The 18,796-nt window shown below is 50.1% G+C and overlaps 1 protein-coding gene and 1 long non-coding RNA gene across 11 annotated transcripts in view; both read right to left on the reverse strand.

The window, feature by feature from the left end:
- Positions 1–6,598, reverse strand: part of LOC124978087 (uncharacterized) — a 39,615-nt gene extending 33,017 nt beyond the window's left edge. For all 6 annotated transcript variants that reach the window (XR_007107317.1, XR_007107314.1, XR_007107316.1 and 3 more), the window contains exon 1: positions 5,894–6,598. This is a non-coding gene — a long non-coding RNA (uncharacterized LOC124978087). The remainder of the gene's footprint in view (positions 1–5,893) is intronic.
- A 2,485-nt stretch (positions 6,599–9,083) lies between these two features.
- Positions 9,084–18,503, reverse strand: Nkx2-1 (NK2 homeobox 1). Of its 5 annotated transcripts, XM_047542061.1 has the most exons (4): positions 12,780–12,922; positions 12,136–12,280; positions 11,652–12,037; positions 9,084–10,735 (listed from the first exon to the last, which is right to left on the reverse strand). In XM_047542061.1, exons 2-4 carry the CDS (start codon positions 12,273–12,275, stop codon positions 9,984–9,986), a joined length of 1,278 nt encoding a protein of 425 aa, XP_047398017.1. In that variant the 5' UTR covers positions 12,276–12,280; positions 12,780–12,922; the 3' UTR covers positions 9,084–9,983. The 5 variants fall into 5 exon arrangements, with proteins under 5 accessions (XP_047398017.1, XP_047398021.1, XP_047398019.1 ...); XM_047542065.1 differs by lacking the exons at positions 12,136–12,280; positions 12,780–12,922 and adding an exon at positions 18,341–18,503; XM_047542063.1 differs by lacking the exons at positions 12,136–12,280; positions 12,780–12,922 and adding an exon at positions 13,712–14,358.
- Positions 18,504–18,796: the final 293 nt, after the last annotated feature.

Genomic DNA, 18,796 nt, shown 5'->3' on the forward strand with positions numbered 1-18,796 from the left:
TATGGACGTTACTGGCTTTCATTCTTTACAGTTTAGCCCATCCACTTTATCTGCTTTTCCTTTTAGTACTAACATTAGGAAAATGATACTGAATTGCTTACAGAGTAAGACTTGCAGGACTGCAGCTATGAGGTTGAAATTGGACAAGAAATCCAGTAAAATATAGACATTGAAATGAAAAAGTGGAAAACAATAAGTAGATTAAATCACATCAGGCTACAAAAACAAGAATTAAGAGGCTTCTTTGGTCAATCTTTAGGTCCAAATGGGGAGACATATCTGCACTGGGATGCAGAGAAGGAGGCTCCCTGAGGAAGGTGGGCTAAGGTTTCTTCTCTCTGGCTGGAATTGCACTGGAAGACTTAGACTAGCAATCCCAAACCTGTGTGTATCTTTGGTCCAGACGTGTGTGGAGGGATAAGCAAATCAACCACTAAGTCTAGAAATAGTCCTGTGGTCACCATATCTCTATGGAGCTATTGGATGACTGAAACTTCCTGCCCTGGAAGCCTGTTGTGGTTCTCTGCTGCTCTGGGTACCACATTCCTGTGCACCACCCTCTGTCTACCCAGCCAAGCCCAGTCAGGGCCCTGTCTTGTGCCTGAGTAGATTGTGTCCTGCTGGTCCTAGAGTCACCCTCACTTCCTGCCAGTTGTAGGAGCTCTATTCTCCCAGTTTGCTGAAATAGAGATCCTGGAGTCTTCCTGCCATGGAAGGCCTTACACCACCACCGTTCCCCTCTCAGGGTAGAGAGTGCCTCTGGACACTTGTTTACAGAATAGGTTCTAGGAAGAAAAGACGAACTTAAGCCAGTTTGATGGGGATAGGGGAGAGAGGAGGGATGTCTTTGGATTTCTGTGTGCCTATCATTTGATGCCTGTTAAAGAGGACACTGGGGTTTTTAGGATAGTTTTGCAGAAAATTGAACAAGCAAGATTGGGAATTGTTCAGAATTCCACCCACTCTCCCCAGACATGGACATACTCCATATGTTGGTTTTCCTGAGATCTTTCCAGAGGTGAAATGCTTTGCAAGAATGTCTAGAAACACAACCCTTACCTAAGAGGAACCAACTTTAGGTTAATGAATTATCCTTATTTGAAATCAAAATAGAATCCTCATGAAGTGCACACTATTGTTAGACTGAGTTTCAGCCTACTAGAAAGTTCAACATTGGTATCTGGGCATAGACCAAGCCTCTCTTTTCCTTAGGAAAACTTCTAAGGGAAACAGCAATAGCTTGCTGTTTTTTTCAATTCAAAGATGTGCTTTAAGATCTTTTTAAAAATATCTCCTCAGATTAGAGTTTGCATCATTGTTGTAACCCAGTGAACTAATATCTTTGTGTTCTGAGGGTAAATTCAGCGGAAGCCATCTATTCTATAGCACTCCAGACGTGTTTGTGAGGTTTCCAGGAGGGGTTGGTGGTCCTGTCAGCAGGCGGCGCGCCACCGAGGTTGTTCCTGGCGCGGGAACCGGATGGAGTCACTGACTGGGTTGGGGCAGGATTGGGGGCGTCGTGAGACTGAGTGGAGGGAGTTAGGTTATGGGCTAGGCGTCAGAGTAGAGGCGGCCGATAGGCGTGGTGAGCCCTTGGTCAGAGGTTGCGCCGAGGTCAGGGGTTGGCGGTGGGGGCAGCAGCAAAGGTGAGCCTGTGGACAGCAGTAGTAAGCAGCTTCTCTCCGTCCTGGAAACCAAAAGTTTCCATGACGAGAGACCGTGAAACAACTGGAGATTTCAAGTGCCCACACTTCTCCTTGAGACCCCTGATAACCAAATGGGAACCGCAAGGCCATGAAGGGCCCCCGGGTCTTTGGCACAGTGGCTGGGAGGCCGCAGAATCGTTCCCCGGGCTTTCTTCTAGATTCTGCACCTTTGCTCTGCAGCTTCCCTACTGTTCTCCCACACCAGGTAAGGGCTGGATGGCTCCAGCCCTGGGCAACACTTTCTTGTGGCTGGTCCTTTAAAAAACAAATTTGAGTTTTTCATCAATTTTTTTACCCAGTGTATTCTTCATTACATGACTGTTTAGCAGCACCAAGCAGAAGCACTATCAACATGGTTTCTAGGTGACCTCTTTGCCGCTCTCCCCCAACCCCCACCACGGAGTCTCGATTTTCTAAGCAATTAAGTTATATATTCAACAGGAATATTTCATTTAAAATACATTGGGACTAAAGACACACAAGGTCTGAGGCTAGAAGAAAATATTTAGTGCTTGCCTACAGATTCTGTCACCCATCATCTGCTCGGAATGCGCTCCGTATCTTTCAGCGTGTCCGGCTCTTATGATTGCAAATGGCCCTGTTTTCAAATGGAAATAAGACTTGCAAACTGATTATGTGTATTGAATCAGAATCACTCGCTAGATCCTCTTGTTTAAAATGTATTGAAAAAAGGATGATGGCTGCAGACCTCTGTAACCAGCTCCCTCTCTTCTCAGGGAGGTCGATCTATTTTGCAACTTTTTGCTATTTGAGCATGTTTCAGCCAGATAATTACATTGCCATTGTGTTACCGGTCCAAAGCTCGCACATGGTACACACACCACCTCCCAGGCCCTTTTCACTGGCATCACCCCTTCAACACCATGTACACACACCACACACCCATCCACCCCACTCCAACACTTTGACCCAGCTACAACCAGCACCTCTCAACTGTCACAGCCACCCACAGAACCCCACACACTTTGACCAGGTACAGTTTCTTTCCTCTCCCCTTCCCTCCTTTTCAGTTTCCTGCCCCTTCTTCTGTCTTTCCAACCAGCAGAACCATATACTTGAAAATTCCCAGCTTTCCGAGACATAACTAACACAATCTAAGTATTTAGCCATGTCAAGATTTTTCAACAACTGTTCTTCTGTTTATGTGGCATTGTAATTGTTGGAAAATGATTCACACAGTAAGGTTAATGGCCGGGTACTTTATGCTACCATAGATCTCAAAGGTTTTCTCTTTACCCTTGTTCAGTACTAGATTATAGACTATAAGTGGGTTGAATTTTTGTTGTTTTATTGCTAAATATTTCCAAAAGGTTCTCCTGTATGATGTCAGTATGAAGTCAGTGAACTATGTGGATGTGTGGAGAGATATCCGAGCTTTACCTGTTGTATTGGATGTAGGTATGATACGATGCAGCACTTCCAAGGTTTACTGCACTCAGGCTTTAGCCTCAGCAGTCTTGTCAGGGAACAGTGCTACCAAAGAGCAAAAATCGACATTCCAGTTAATACTGAAGGTTGGTGAGTAGTAATGAGCTAGTTACAACTCCTGACTGCCCTGGCTAGAGGTGGGGATACATACTTTGTGCCTAGGGGGTATAATTCTGTAAAGGTAGGGGTTATAATTCTTTCTGAAACTAAGTCAGAAGGGAAAGAAGAAGCCCTCACAGCACAGCTCCCCCTCCCCTTGGTCCCTACCCAGGTCTGCAGGCCTCCAGGCACCTTGAAGTGGCCAGGAAAAGGTTTAATCCTGTGTGGCTTCAGAGTTTTCTCTGAAAAAGCCTGTCTCTGAAAGTCTATTTAGAGACCTCGTTCTCAGGATCTCAGGAAGTATCTTTTGGGCTCCTAAAGAGTTCATTCTATACATAGATATACTTGGTAGTTAAATATTGCCCAGGTCTCCTGGATTAAGGCAGAGCAAACAGCCAGCTCAGAGGAACCAGCTCTCGGTCCTCTTCCTGTCATTATGGTAATTCCAGGTTTACATTTGCACATGCACAGTCAACCTGTGTGTGCTAGGGAGATCAGGTAAACCAGCAGCATGAAAGCCAAATGAATCCTTGTTTTCCTAGAGCTTTGGACACCTTCGAGCACCATCATTTGGGAGGGAATGAGAGGCAAGGTGGATGGAGGCCGTCCAGTTCAGGGCAATTGTCCACAGAACTCCTCCAGAGCACAGCTGCAGGAGAAAGGTACCCAAGGACACTTTTCATGGTTTGACATCTCTGATTTTGTAGAAATGAAATTATAAGCAATCACCAAAACCCTAGAAATGCAATGTTTAACTCTCCACAGTCTACAGTTACTAACAACCACGATCTAGCAATCAGACAGGATTTCCAAAAATGTGCGAAATGGGGGTTGAGTAAGTTTGTCTTTTTTCTAGTGGGACACATTCAGATCTGCCCTTGTATTTCTACTATAATGTGAAAGTGGAAAGAGAGAGAACATTAGCCATAAACGAGGAGCAGAAACATTGCTCTTGTTTTTGTTCTTGGTTTGTTTGTTTCATTAGCCAAGCAGCAGCATTCATATTAACAATGTCTTTTAGAGGATGTTGTAAGTTCGGCAAGAGACAATAATTTGTGATATAGATTGCCTCAAAAAAAAAAAAAACTCACTGACAGCTGTGTCTCAGGCACCAGGTTCCATTTCTTTAAGAACAAATTTTAATAATTCCCCAACATAATTAGTCCTGTAGAGTTCCACATGACAATAAATAAATATTTCACTTAAAATGGACAAACTAAAGAATTTTTTATTTTTAAAGGAAAACTAAGTTTCAATTGAGGTAATGAATGTACTTAACTTTATTACATCTAACAGAATCTGTAAAATCCAGTTCTATATTTATAGTTTTCTTTTAGAACATCTTAAAAATAGACACATGTGTAAGATAGTACATGTGTGTATATACTTCTACATATACCTACATTGACAGATATCTATCGTAAGCAACTACTTATCCCTATATACAGAGTAAGCAGAGAATCAGATGTAAATATTATGTTGGAGGAAGGAATTTTCTATTGCCTGAAATGTTTACATATATGTTTTATCTTTCAGGCAAAGTACTACATTGGGCAATTTATATTGCAGTGTCCTGTAAATTGCAAATATAAATAAAAGAGAAAATGTATTGAAATCTCACCGTTTCCAAAACTTTGCTACAACTCATAATTACAAAGGCCATAAATGTTTAGGAAGCAGAAATGAAATGGAAAACATTGTCAAATGTGGGGAGGGACAGAAGCCCTGAACTATACATAGGTACCCTCCAAATTGGGTATTAGGTCAGTATCAGAGAGAAAAGTAGCCAGCCACTTCAGCTATGGCTTCAGATGAGGCAAAAGCTATGCTGCCAAGTTACAGAGGCTGCTCTTCCTCCATTCCTTTAAGACTCATCAAAGAAAGCTCAGAAACAACTATTTGCGAGGGGGTTCATGCAGTCCTTGGGCTACCCCTTCAATAAAACACATACTTATTCCCATCCATGGCAATTCCTCCAGTCCCTTGGGTGGACAGCTTGCCTAGAGCTAGGTCACTCTTTCCAGAAGCCACTCACTGAAGAGGTAGAAAACTTTCCGTGCCCCAAGTTAAGGAAGGCTTGCAAACTGGGCCCCACAAAGGGCGACCTGAAACCTCAGGAACACAACTGCACAAGGAAGCACACACCAGTCAGGAAGACAGGGAGGGCCAAAGGAAGCATATCCTAACCGGGATCTGACCAAGCAAGGAAAACATTCAGCTTCATCCCTCCCAATATCCATGTCACTTCCTTCCATTTTAAAAGAAAGACATCTTTGAAACAGCCAGCCAGCAAACAGCCTAAGAATCATATCCTCTCAGATTCACATTTCCCAATGGACTTGCTACTTCTCCGCAAATAAAATTGCCTGCTCACTGTTTCCTCACTCTAATGATGGGGGGGGGGTGGATTGGAGGGGGGAGCTATGTCTAGAGAGACCGGAGACATCCGATCAGAATTCAAGGCAGCTTCTCTCAACTCTCTTGTTTATAGAAAATGAATGTCTGCCTGGCTTGCTTTAGTTCAGGAAAGGGGTCAGTCTTTATCGGCACGGTCGGCACAGATTCTAGATTTTTTTTCCCTTATCTTAAATTGACCCGCTTTTAAGATAAAGACATAATAGAGAAAGTATTGACCTTACCTGGTCCCTAATGAGTTGGAAGTCAGAAAACCTCGCTCTCATTTCCTCTTATCTCGGATCGCCTGAGAAGAGATTCGCGCTACCTTTTGTGCACTTTCGCCTTGAGAGAGCCCCTCACCGACGCCCAGACGCCGCGGAGCGCGCGCGCTCGACGGGTTTGCGGCCTCTAAAGTCTGAGGATTCGTCCTGGGGTCTCAAAATCGAAGGCTACGATGACAGATCCAAGCATTGTCGCTGGAGCTCCCTAGCACAGCCCAGGAGGATTTAAAAATCCCTTGGAAAACAAGTCGTTTCCTATGAAAGGCCAAGCCCTGAGCAGTGGGAAGTAGAACTGCCTCCTGCTATGCCCTCCGACTGGAGCGCTGGGGGCCTCCCCCGCCCCCAGGACTAGGCGCCCAGAGCGAGTCTCGCCCAGTGGGCCCTGACCTGGCTTGGATTTCGCTCGCGGGCTCCAAACTACTTCCTATCCCGCCAGCTCCTGTCCCGAGTCACTGCCGGCTCTGCTGGAGCACCCGATGCCCTCACCCGCCTCCCAGTCTTGAAGACCGCAGCTTGTGCCCCTCTTCTGGAAGCAGCAACACAGGATCCCTTCCTCCCCTGCTCTGGGCATCTCTGTTTGGTTCTTCTCGCTTCCCAGAGCCCAGTCCAGTCCACGGACCGCCATCTGAGAAGGCTGCTTTCCTTCCTCTCCAGCCCACAGGCCCACAGCTCGGGGTTCCCAGTCTGGGGCGGGGGTGGGTAGCCGCTTTGGGATGCTAAACATCAAACAAACCAAGCCTGGGGTTTCAGGCCCTGAAGCCACTAGAGCAGCTCTCCAGGGCTCTCGAGATAGTCCTCCTGTTTACATGGCCGCGTGGGGGTGGGGTGGGGGAGAGTAAGAAAGGGGGAGACGCTGTCTGCAAAATCTCCCCCATTCCTGGAGGCTTTGGGGCCTAGGTTTGGGTGGGGTACTTTGGAAGGGGCAAAGTTTCTCACATATATCTGAACGAACTGTTCTGCCCCTTCACGTGAGGGATGTTTTCAACTCTTCCAGCACCTCAACGCCAGAGGCATTCCCAGAATACTGATTTCTCTTTAAGGGCGGCCAGAAACTACCTGGACCTGTGTTGCTGGAAAACTAAAATAAGAGACTCCAGACCCACCAACACCTCCTTCCCTAAAGAGACGTTTAAGACTGCGTTCCAGGGCTGCTTCCTGCAGCTGCGACAAATCCCTCCGCTAGGACCGAGAGCCGGTGGACCCGGGTTGATTGATGGCAAGAAGCGACCGAGACCCTGTTTGTCTAGGTCCCATCCGCAGACCCGGCTGAATTCACCTTTTCCCGGGACAAGTAAACAGACTTCAAACTAAGCCGGCGGGGAGAAGAATGTGTTTGATAGAAACTCCATCCTGTGCAAGCGTGATAAGGCCAAGAGTATCACAGCACGCTAAAACTGTGACTCCCAGGAACCGACTCCCGGGTAGCATACATGCACAGCACAGTGGCTGCAGCAGGGCACTGCTCCACCATGCCTCAGTCCAGACTAGTGCTGGGCAGTGAGCTGGTGGAACTAAGCTCCCACCACCCAGAATTGGATGTTAGAGCCAAAGAGCAGTTGCAGTGCCCACCTCCCTTGCCTAGTCACCCTGAACTGGGTCCTTGTCACAGAAGGAAAACTGCCCCTTACAAAGCAAATGTTCAAACTTTTTGATTGTTTTCCCAAATGTGATGTCTGCTGAAATTTTCCCGGAAGGCTCACACTCCAACCAACCAAAAACCATCCTTTCAGAATCTCCATGTCCCATCTGGATATTGGAAACTTATCTCAGTAGCCAGGCCTGGTTTCTGAGGGAGAAAACCCCCAGTTCTAAGGCACACAGTTGAGGTGTACCCTAGAAGACAGTGAAAAGGACTGCTAGATGCCAGGCAGGCACTCCTGGCTTTCTACTTCATTTACAGAGTCCTGGGAATGAAGCTGCAAGATGTGATGTGGGTAGGAGAAGAGAGAGTTGGAGACTGAATGAAATGGAAAGGAAAGGAAGAAAAGGGGGATGGAGAGACGCAAGAGCAGAAAAAACAAAGTTGAAAATCTAGGCAAGGAGTGAGCGCATGCCAATTATGAATCAATCTTCCATAACAAATACTTCCAGACCTAGAGGAAAGTGCTGAGAGGGGCATCTGACTGCAATCTTTTGGACTGCCTTTCCTCTGTAGTTTCATCAGAGGTGACAAGAAAGGGGTAACAGCCCATCCGAGGTACTATAATTTTTCTCTCTGATCACAACCACTTCTTCCACCACCACCACCTTTGGCTCATCACAGAAACCTTAATAGGTCCCTCAACATGTGTAACCGAAAGCTGAGATCAGGAAATCAGAGATTAAAAAAAGGAGCAAAAAAAAAAAATTTTTTTTGGAGGTGGGGGCTGGAAAAAGCTGAATCACTGCAAAGATTTAGAAACCGGAGATGGAAAAATCTGGAATAAAGAATGAAACCCCAGCTTTCAAAGTCCTGCTAGAGGAGTCCTCATTCTAGCCAACTAGTAAGACACACTCCAAGGCCAGAGCAGCCAGGAGAGGAGTAAGTGGGGAGCTGGAGTGGGGACTGTTGCTGATTCCTGAGCGGGGATCACTGCTTCAAAGCCAAAATGAAACCCTTAACGACTTCACTTTCGAAAACAGCTACCCTCCAAATTCTAACTATAGAGGAGTTCGGTTGAGGATTATAAATAATATGTTTGATGTTCACATCTACAGAAATAATTCCTTCACTAAAAATGATAGCTCATTCAGGGTTATTCCAAATGATGTCCTGTCCCACTGTTTTAAAACTTGACTCAACTGTATAAGACCACAGTACGCAGTTTTGAGGTTTCTAAAAACAGAAGCCTTGTTTTGAAAACAAGTCCTGTGGTCTCTTTTTCTTCTCTCCCTCTCCCTCCTGGTAGAAGTAGTTTAGTTTTCTGTCCTGTATTGCCGGGTCCCAGGACTGCTCAAGATTTGGTTCCACTTAATTGCAAGGTAGAACAAAATTCCCTCTTCCTGTGGGACAGGAACTCTGGGCCTGGTCTCACCATCTGGTTCAGAATCTTTCGAGGTCAAACCCAAACAATTCAGATCCCATCAGGCCAAAGATAAGCCCCCACTGCTACCACCACCAAAAAAAGCTACTTAAAGTCAAATCAAAACCAAGCAAAAAAAAAGGTTTTTAATCAGAAAAAGAATCTTTTTAATTTGTATAATTTATTAGAAGCTTCTTAGGAACTATATTTAAGCCAAATATCTACATAAGTTACAACAGAAAAAGACTGACGCTGCAAATACCAAACTGCCAAATAATATACACAGATTTGTCAATGCCCTTAAAAAAATGAGGGGCTGGGGTTGGGGAGTGGGTTTCTTTTTACAACAAAATGTACAGATTACTAAAAACTATGCATTTAGTCCAACTTTTGACAGCGTTTTACAGCTACAAGTTCACATCAAACATAAAACAATTTTCCAGAGGGAACGGTCTGGGGCTGAACCTATAGGGCCAGAGGGCGCCTGGGAGGAGGCACTCCCTTTGTGTCAGTGACAAGTGGGTTATGTCCAAGAATCTTTCCTCTCCCCAGCACCCGTCCTCCCTTCTTTAAAAAAAAAAAAAAAAAAAAAATCTGCTATTTACAAGAGAGCCCACTTTGCTGTCAGAGTGTACCCACAGTGAAGTTCGCTATCTTCAGAGTACAGAGCCATAACAGTGTACAGCCCTCTCCAAAATGTGCCCCGCCCCAGCGTGGGAAATCAATTTGAATCACCGAAAAGACACCCCAAAGCTGTTCTTTCTATGTCCTTCTATGTTTAAAGACTTCGTGAAGAATTGAATTTGCTTGGCTGATTTTTATTTACTTTTTCTTTTTTTAAAAAAAATCCACAAATTTTAGAAAGAAAGGAAGAGGGGGAAAAAGACGTCCAGCAGTTTGGCCTTTGTGTATTTTTCCTTGGTCTAAACGCGGACAGGTTCTTAAGAAAAGTAGAAGCGCGTGGAGCAGCGGGTGTATGGTGGTCTGTGTGGCGGGCAGAGGGGAAGCCGTGAGGCAGCGCGCCGGACTACGACGGGCGGAGCGTCCTCTCACCAGGTCCGACCATATAGCAAGGTGGAGCAGGACATGGTGCCATAGTCCGAGCCTGAGGAGTTCAGGTGGGACAGGCTGGAGACCTGGCCCTGCAGCGCTGCGGGACTGGCTGCGTGGTGCGCCAGGTCCGGAGACTGGCCCGCGCTGCCGGGCTGGTGGCCCGGGTGTGCGCCCAAGCCTGCGCCACCGCTGCCGACCGAGATAGCCGCTGCTGCCGCCTGGGCGGCCTGAGCCTGCTGCTGCGCCTGCTGTTGTGCATGGCCTTGTAGGCTGGCGGCGCCCGGCGCCGGAGCGCCAGCCTGGCAGGGTTTGCCGTCTTTCACCAGGACTGGCACTGCCACACGGCGCGGCGACTGCTGCTGAGCCTGCTGCTGCTGTGGGCAACCGGCGCCCCCGCCGCCACCCCCGCCGCCGCCGCCGCCGCTGTCCTGCTGCAATTGCTGCTGTGCCGCTTTGTCCTTGGCCTGGCGCTTCATTTTGTAGCGGTGATTCTGGAACCAGATCTTAACCTGCGTGGGTGTCAGGTGGATCATGCTGGCCAGGTGCTCGCGCTCCGGCGCCGACAGGTATTTCTGTTGTTTGAAGCGTCGCTCCAGCTCGTACACCTGAGCCTGGGAGAAGAGCACCCGGCGCTTCCGGCGCGGCGCGCTGGGCAGCGGGGCCATATTCTTGCTCACGTCCCCCAGCGAGCCCAGGCCGCCCATGCCGCTCATGTTCATGCCGCTTGCAGGGCCCATGAAGCGAGAGACTGTAAGCGACAAACGCACAGCGTCGGCTGGGGCCGGGCGGGTTCAAGCCAACCCTACCTTCAGCGCCCTTGGCCCACCCGGTCCGCCCCCGACGGCGCCCTCCTCACCCAGGCCTGCTGCTCGGTCCCAGAGGTCTAGCCGCGCCGTCGAAGAGCGTACTGGAGAGCTCGCGGCTTCCACCCTGGCTACCCTTCCTCAGTACTCTTTTTGACCCAAAAAGCGCAGTGGGGAAAAGACCGCTTCTGTTCCTTTAATGCCCAAGCCCAATGTAAGGCACAGTGTTAGCCCGCCACAGGCGGCGGACTCAGCTCAGGTCCGGAGCTGGGGTCTAACAGTAGACCCCAACTTTGGGAGGTAAGGAGAGCAAGAGTGTTCACTTCAGAAAACTCAAGCTCGCAGACGTCTGGCCTCTGCTGTGGGTCCGTCCCAGTGAAGGCACCTGCTCAGCCCATTTAGAGCCCCCTCCGGAACCGCGCGCCCTCCTCCCTGCCCAGACTCTGGAAGAAAGCGCTCCAGGCCGAGTGCCTAAATGCGTCCCAGCAGGGCGGCCGGCCTAGCTCCTGGCCGAGGCCTCACCTCTCCACGCTCTGCTCACCCTTCCTCCCTGAACTCGGGGGTTGCTTTGATCGGCTCTCAGAGGTCTTAGGCGCGCAGCAGAGCTGCCAGTTGACCGCGCCTGGAGATGCTTAGTATAAGCACCTGTTCACAGGACCAGAGCTACCAAGTGCCTCTTCTTGGACCCCTAACCCAGCAGAGGAAAGAATCCCCACTCCTGCACCCATCTCCCTGGCGCCGCTGCCAGGATGCCCACCCAGATGCCTAGCTCGCTGCCGGCCCCCTCCGCTCCTTCCGGGCGGCTCTCGCCGCGCCTAGGGTGCTCAGCCCGCGGCCCCGCAGTGGGGCGGCCTCACTTACTGGCGGGGAAGCGCGGGTCTGGGTTGGCGCCGTACCATCCGGGGCCGGAAGCGCTGTTTCGCATGGTGTCCTGGTAGGGCGGCAGCTCGCTCATGTTGCCCAGGTTGCCGTTGCAGTAGCCCCCCACAGCGGAGTGCGAGAGCTGGGGCACCCCCGCCGCCGTCATGTGGTAGGCGGCCGTGACGGCACCGTGGTGCCCCACGGCGTGCTGCTGCATAGCCGCGGCCGGCGGTGCCGCCTGGCCCTGCCTGTACGCCGCCAGCGGAGCCCCGAGGCCGCCGCCCTCCATGCCCACTTTCTTGTAGCTTTCCTCCAGGGGACTCAAGATGTCAGACACTGAGAACGGAGTCGTGTGCTTTGGACTCATCGACATGATTCGGCGGCGGCTGGAGGAGGAAGGAAGAGGAGGAAAAAAAAGGGAGAGGGGGAAGGCGAAGCTTCGCTACTTTTTTTTTTCTCCCTTTGCCAAATATTCTGGTGTTACCTTAACGCCGATCTTGTTGGATGTACACGTAACGGAGTGGACCGAGTCCGCCTTAATTGGCTTGAGTGGAGGCTCGGGGGCTGCCTCGCGTTTGTTTTAGCCCGGCGCCAGGTTTTAGGCAGCCACCAGAGGCGGGGCATAAGCGCTAAAGCAACAAGACAATAGAAGCCTACATCTTGCCCGAGATAATTAGCTTACATGCTGATGACAAGGTAAACACCTTTAAGTTTCACTTGTCAGGATTTTTAGGTCTCAAAGAGGGAGGGAGGGACGGAGGGAGGGAGGGAGAGAGAGAGAGAGAGAGAGAGAGAGAGAGAGAGAGAGAGAGAGAGAGAGAGAGAGAGAGACCCAAAGCATTTCTTTCCCTCTCCCGTAGACACCCCCATCCCCATTTTTTGTGGGGTGCCGGCAGCGCGCGGGGAGGAGGCGGGGGAGGGGAAGGAGGAGGGGACCGAGAGCCGGGAAGGCAGGAGGTGGGGTGGAAAGTAGCCGAGGAGGAGGGATGGGGAGGAAGGAAGGTGAATACTGCTTTGCAACCAACTTGAGGAGTTACAAAGTGGAACCACTTTCCAATTCGGTCGGGGTTCCCCAGGAAGGGACAGGTCTTTAGGAGGAGGGGGCCAAGGACAGGGTGGGGGTTTCACCTGAGCCTGCTGGGGCTGCTCCTCCCTCCCGCCGAGGCCTCCCAGCCCCGCGCCTTCCCACTGCCTCCGGACCACATCGGTCTTCGCTGCGCAGAGCCCCAGTCGCCACCAAATGAGCGAGCAAGTCTGGGGACGAACCCTGGGGCCGCACTGTTGGTCTACGTGTCTGTCAGTCTGTCTGCCTCTTCTGCCGCCGTCAGAGGGACACCTCTGCTCCCCGCCCCCTTTCCCCTTACCGAAGAGAATCCTAGCGGGCGGAGGGGGAGCTGAGTAAGGGAACGACTGCCGCCGGGAGGCTGTCGCGGATCCCCGCGCCTCCCCCACCCCAGCTCAGGGTTTCTAAGCGGGCCGGCTCCCCCCGCCCCAGCTCCGCATCACACCCCACACCCCCATGCTGACTCCCCACCTCCACCCCCGTTGAGGCTAGCACACCAGTGGCCTCCTGTGCTGGGAAGATGGGGAACGACAAACGTGAGAGTCCGTCACTGAAGTTGTCCCTGGTTGACAAACCTGGTGCCCCTGACCTTTGCCCATTGTCTGGACACTCAGGATTCTGGGGCTGGAACTGGTTTTCTGAGAACATCGTAGCCTCAGAACCCGAGATGAGAGCCTCTCTCTTTTCCCCTCGTGCTTCGGGAGGTCGCCGGCAACCAGCGGCAAGAGACTCCTCCCGTCTGTGGTCGGGTGGAACTGAGCCTTAACACTGGCGGGACCCGCTGACCGGGAGGGGGCGAATACCCAGGCGCAGGCAGTCTAGCGGGCGGGAGGCTGGGCTGAGAATCTCCTCCGACGGAGCTCAGCCATGCAAAAGTGCACTTGCTTCCCCGGGAATAACCAAATATCTTTGTTTAAAGTGGCTGCGTAAATGGCCAGTCGCTTTGTGGCCACGCTGGATATTAGTAGATGAGGATCATTCTGCTTCAATTGGGCACCTCTCATCCGGCGAGCAAGAAACTGCTTAGGAGGAAGTGGGTTTCCTGTCTGCGCGTTCCCAGGCTTCAAGTGTGAGCCCCGCGCCTTGAGGGTCCTTGGGCGCCTGGCGAGGGGGAGCTGTGGGCTACGCTCTCCAGCTGGGCCAGGGCGTCAGCCGCGATGCTCCGGCCGGCCGGGATCTGCAGCCCAGTTGACTACCCAGTGGAACACTGCATGGCGCAGATTTTGAGACCGACTCAGACTTTCCCTCTTGGATTTTAAACGTTTTCATTGTTTGTTTTTGTTTTGCTTTTTCTTTGGTTGTTTTAGTTTTCTCACCGCGCCCGGGACTGAGAGGGCGGAGCGCTTCCTGGCCCCACAGGTGCCTCCAAGACACTTCGGAGGTCAGTCGACGAGGCTCCTCGAATTTGGTTTTTGTTTTCACATTTTCTTTTCCCTCCTTGTAGTGAGGGAACTCCCAATAATGAACAAGCACGTTTGATCTACTTCATTCAGCAGGTTAAACTCCTTTTTCATGAATAGTAATTATATTAGTGAAAGTTGTTTGCTTTTTAAGATCTCAATCTTCTTGAAGTGTTCTGTACTCCTTCAATACAAAGCCAACTTCTATACTAAAATTCGTTTTCCTCCACCCCTCCTCACCCCTACCTCACCTCCAGTCCTCCCACCAGGACCCTCGTTCTCACACGGCTCCCACGGCGGCTTTGGGGCGGGCAACCCTGCGTTTTCGCGAAGGGATGCGCTTGCAACATGTGCGACTAAAGACAGGTGCGAAGCTGGGCTCTGTACTGGTCTTTCCCAGGTGCTTCTCTGGGGGGCGCTCTCAAGAAGAACGCAGACCGCATTAATTGTGCTTTGGTCAACGTTGACCAACGTTGGTGCAGGGAGGGGAGGCGTCGCTGAGTTCAAGTGCAAAAGATCCGGCAAAGCGGAAAGCGGATTTTGTCTGGAGGTGCAACCCAGAGGGTCCTACGTCCAGAAAGGGGTCTTATCCGGAAAGTGGAGTGGGTTTCCCAGTTACTCATCTTCTATCTCTTTCTCCTTCTCCATTATTTCGTACTTGGTAAATTTAAGAAACACCAAGTGTGTAATGTCGTACACCTCTCTCAGTCTCAATGCCATTTGGAAATGAAGATAATTCTTCGAAATGTTTTTTTATGAGATTCAGCTAAGATCCAACACATCAAAGTGCTTTCAAACCTTGACATTTTTAAAGCTTATTTCCAGAACCCCAGATTTCTGTAGTTATTGTTATGAATATACCCTCCCCTCTATAGGATCCCGGAACTGAGTGAAGAGTTTGATGACTCTTCCACAGCCCCTGGGTTGTACCTCCTCATCCTTCGTCCCTAGGCTGTTTTCCATCCCGGCAGCAGGCCCTGGGCGCACGTGACTGGCAGCTCCCCAGCTGGCCTCCGGTAGAACCAGGGTCTCAGCTATTGAAAACACCCTACTCTGAACCACCCGGACCTGGGAACCAGCTGCAGGCGGTGGTTGTGGGGCGCAGAGCAGGAGTCATAGCTCCTGGGGCTGGATTGAACAATGGCTTCACTCTTTCTCTGAAATTAAGACTATCCTTCCACCTCTAGGTACCCGAGAGCTTTTCTCACACGCTGAACAGCCAGCGCTAGCTCTAGTCTAGACCTAACCTGGGACTTTGCTGCTTGCTCCCTAAATCCCGGGTCCCACACTTCTCTCCTATGTGTGTGGGTTCATACACATCCACTGCTCCGCATTCTTCTCCCCAGCTCGCTGAACTGCCAATAAGTCAAAGACTCACGTGCCTTGTGGGGAAAAGGCAGATATATGTATCTCTGGGCTTGTCCAAGCAAAGACCCTGTGAGTCCCTTCTCCAACCCTAACACCTTTTTATGACCAAAGAGCATTTTTCCTCCCACTTCCTCCCTGACTCATCCTGAATAGGGCAGATTCGGGTTAATCCAGAGTCTTCCCCAAGGCTGCGGGTTATATAGAGAATTCAATTTCTCCGGTCCGGGTCTTTGCGTCTTCCTTTGTCCCGCAATTAACTTGCTCGCGGGTGGAGTGGACGCGGTGGGGAACCATCAGAGCAGAGCCTAACGCTGGCCTCTCCCGGAGTTTTCTCAGGCGCGTCCTCCAACGACTGTGCGACTGCACCGCCTTCTCCTGCACAGCAATACTCTGGGGTGAAAATGGGAGGCTATGGCGCTGCCTAAGAAGTCCAGACTCCCTCGGAAGAAGAAAGTAATACTTTCAGGCCTTACGAGTGCAAGAACTCGCTATTCTGTAGGATCAAGCCCTACAGGTTGACACTGGTCTTGAGTACACTGCCTCCCAGGTAGCCGCTCTGCCAGGAATCGAGGAGCTGCTGAGGCACAGGTCCAGGCCCTGTCCTAGAGGAGCAGAATGACCATTAACCTTTACTCACTGAGCAGCCTAAAGGAAATTCCCTTTCCTTCCAATGTCATTTTGAGAGACAAGAACAGAGAGATCATACAGAAGGCTAGTTCTGTAACTTGACGTGTGGGATGTTGAGGAAGAAACACCAATTCTCACCTCCCTGCTATCCTTCCCTGACTTGTTTTTTCTCTTTTATTATCCTTTAGTCCTCCCTAGGACAATAAGTATGTTTCCTCTTGGTATTATTTTGCTCCAAGTTTTATCAAAATTCATAATTCACTCAACAAATATTCATCAGGCACTGTGCTAGGTTCGAAAATTCAGCCTTCAACAATCTTGATGTAGTTCCTCCCCATATAGAATTTACATATTAACAATAAAATTTCCCAGTAACACGTAGTTACTGTGTAACAAGTGTTACTGATATCCAATCCAGATAGGGTTGTAATGAAATTTTGTATGTAGGTTTTTGCACTATTTCCCAAACTTCTAGTGCTCCCTTCCAGGTCATGGAATGAACCCTTGAATAAAAGTCAGAAGTCTTGGAGTTAGAGTCCTGACTTTACTAATTTTCAGGTGTGTAGTACTGCTCTTGTAGTACTACATCAGACCTTGGAGCAACCCATCACAACCACATTAAATTGTTTCTGACTTCTGCTTTCCAGGAGAGACCCTTGTCTCAAGAAATGCTAAAGCCCCCAGTGCCTCAAGAAATGTTGAGTTAAGGAAACAAAACTGTTTCCTTAGCTGCAAAAATGGTCATAACCTGCCTTGTGTACCTTCTTGGATTATTGTGCTAGGGCCTCAGATAATTCAGGAAGAAATCGTGTGCCTGAGTTTGTACATCTTTTAAGTCGTTAGTAAACAGAAGTTCTTACTTCTCACTCTGTATTTTGGGTTTAAAGAAACGATGAATACAAGCCTCTGACCCCCTATGAGAAGCACTCGCACCCCTGTGATGCTCCCACAGTTCTCCTTCAGCTGTAGACTCCACTCTGTGCTGAGATGGGCTCCCGAATGCCATGGAGGCAACGGAGCCCAGAATCCAAGGCAGGCATGAAACCGGGAGCTGGGGTCCATTCTTCCCAGCCTAAAGATCCAAGAAGTGCCTTTGAAAGATATCTTCCTCACTTCTGCTCCCTGAGAGGTCTCACAAGGGTCCTTTCATCTGACTACTCACGCACCAGAACTGGAAGCATCCGGAGGGTGCACTGGAGGCCCGGAGGGCAGCAGGGCAGCTTTCACAGAAGAGATTCCTTTACTGCTCCTTCTCTCCTTGTCCAGACCATCTGGGACCTTTGAGAGAGACCTTCCTTTTAGGCACGGTTTTTTAAAGTCGTGACCTCTTGGAAGACCGGGGATAGAATGGGGTGCTGCGGGCGGGGAGGTGGCGGGGATATGTGAGGACGGCTCCTGCACAGCCCTCTTCTGCACTGCAGTTTCGTACGATGGAAATGGGGGTGCTAGGGCGCTGCCAATGAAGACCAGACTTCCTTGAAAGAAGGGAATAATGCCCTCCGGTCTTTGGAGGTGCAAGAACCCACTATTCTGTAGGGTCAAGCCCTCCAATAGGTTGACACTCGTGGTCTTTAAAACGGCCTGTTTGCATTCCACACAGTTCGAACATAGATCCAACTCCTCTCAGGTTATATTCAATTTTTCCTCTCTCCACCAACTCCAGGACGCCCCCTGGTGGGAAGCGGCTGGGGGCAGGAACGACTTTGGGGAATAGGTTGGGAAGCAAGAGAGAAGTGGGAACTCAGCACTGGACACACGCACCCTCTGAAATGCGGAGAAACCAAGATCCATAAGGTTGGGGAACACCGGTTGGGGGACGCAGGTCTGAAGAAGCTTGTGGATTCAGCGCGACCCCGAAGAGAAGGAGACAGGCATACCGAGAAATGGCTTCTTCCATGCAATTCTTTTTTACTATTTAAATTCAGAACCTCTAAGCCGGCGAAAGAGTGGACGGTGACGATTCTGTGATACTCTGGGAAGCCCCCATCCTAAGGAGCAGGAACATCCCCAGAGGCTCTTTTAAATATGTGCAGCTCTAAGGAAAGTTTTACAGGTGCTCCTGAGATATAAATGACAGATTCTAGAAGAATCCTCGTGAGGGCGCCGCTCTCTCCCCCACCCACTCCCCGGGCCTTTACAGCCTCATTCAGTTTCAGATGGCCGAAATATGCAGTGTTTTTTCTGCCCTCCATCGACCATCAAACCGCGGTGCCAACAGTGAGCAGCCTCACCGGCCTTGAGTGTGCGTTTCCCGCGGAGTTGCAGCCGCGCTGGGGTTTGTTTCTCCTCTTCATTCCTTCTCTCCGATCTCCCACCTTTGCTCTTCCTGCTTCTGCCAGGAAAAGTTTCCGGTAGCGGCAGTATACAGCCCAGACCCGCTCCGGGGCTCCCAGAGGTTTGGGCTTTTCTGTGACTTGACCTAGGCTAGATTGCTTCCTTGCGGAGGACTTGAGCTTTGACAGTTGCGGACCGAGGCAATCCGCAGCGCCCTCTACTGGCTGTATGGAATCTGCAACGTTAGAGTCAGGAGAATCTTTTTACTAGTTCTAGGACTAGGAAGACTGGTAGTGGTTAAGCTACCACTCGTCCACTCTAATTATTCACCATATTACCCACCCAACTGCATGTCAGAATTTCCCTAAGGGCCACCCAAAATTATTGCAATATAGATTATGATTGACTTGAGA

This window comes from Sciurus carolinensis, chromosome 2 (assembly GCF_902686445.1).
Source record: "Sciurus carolinensis chromosome 2, mSciCar1.2, whole genome shotgun sequence".
NCBI lineage: Eukaryota > Metazoa > Chordata > Mammalia > Rodentia > Sciuridae > Sciurus > Sciurus carolinensis.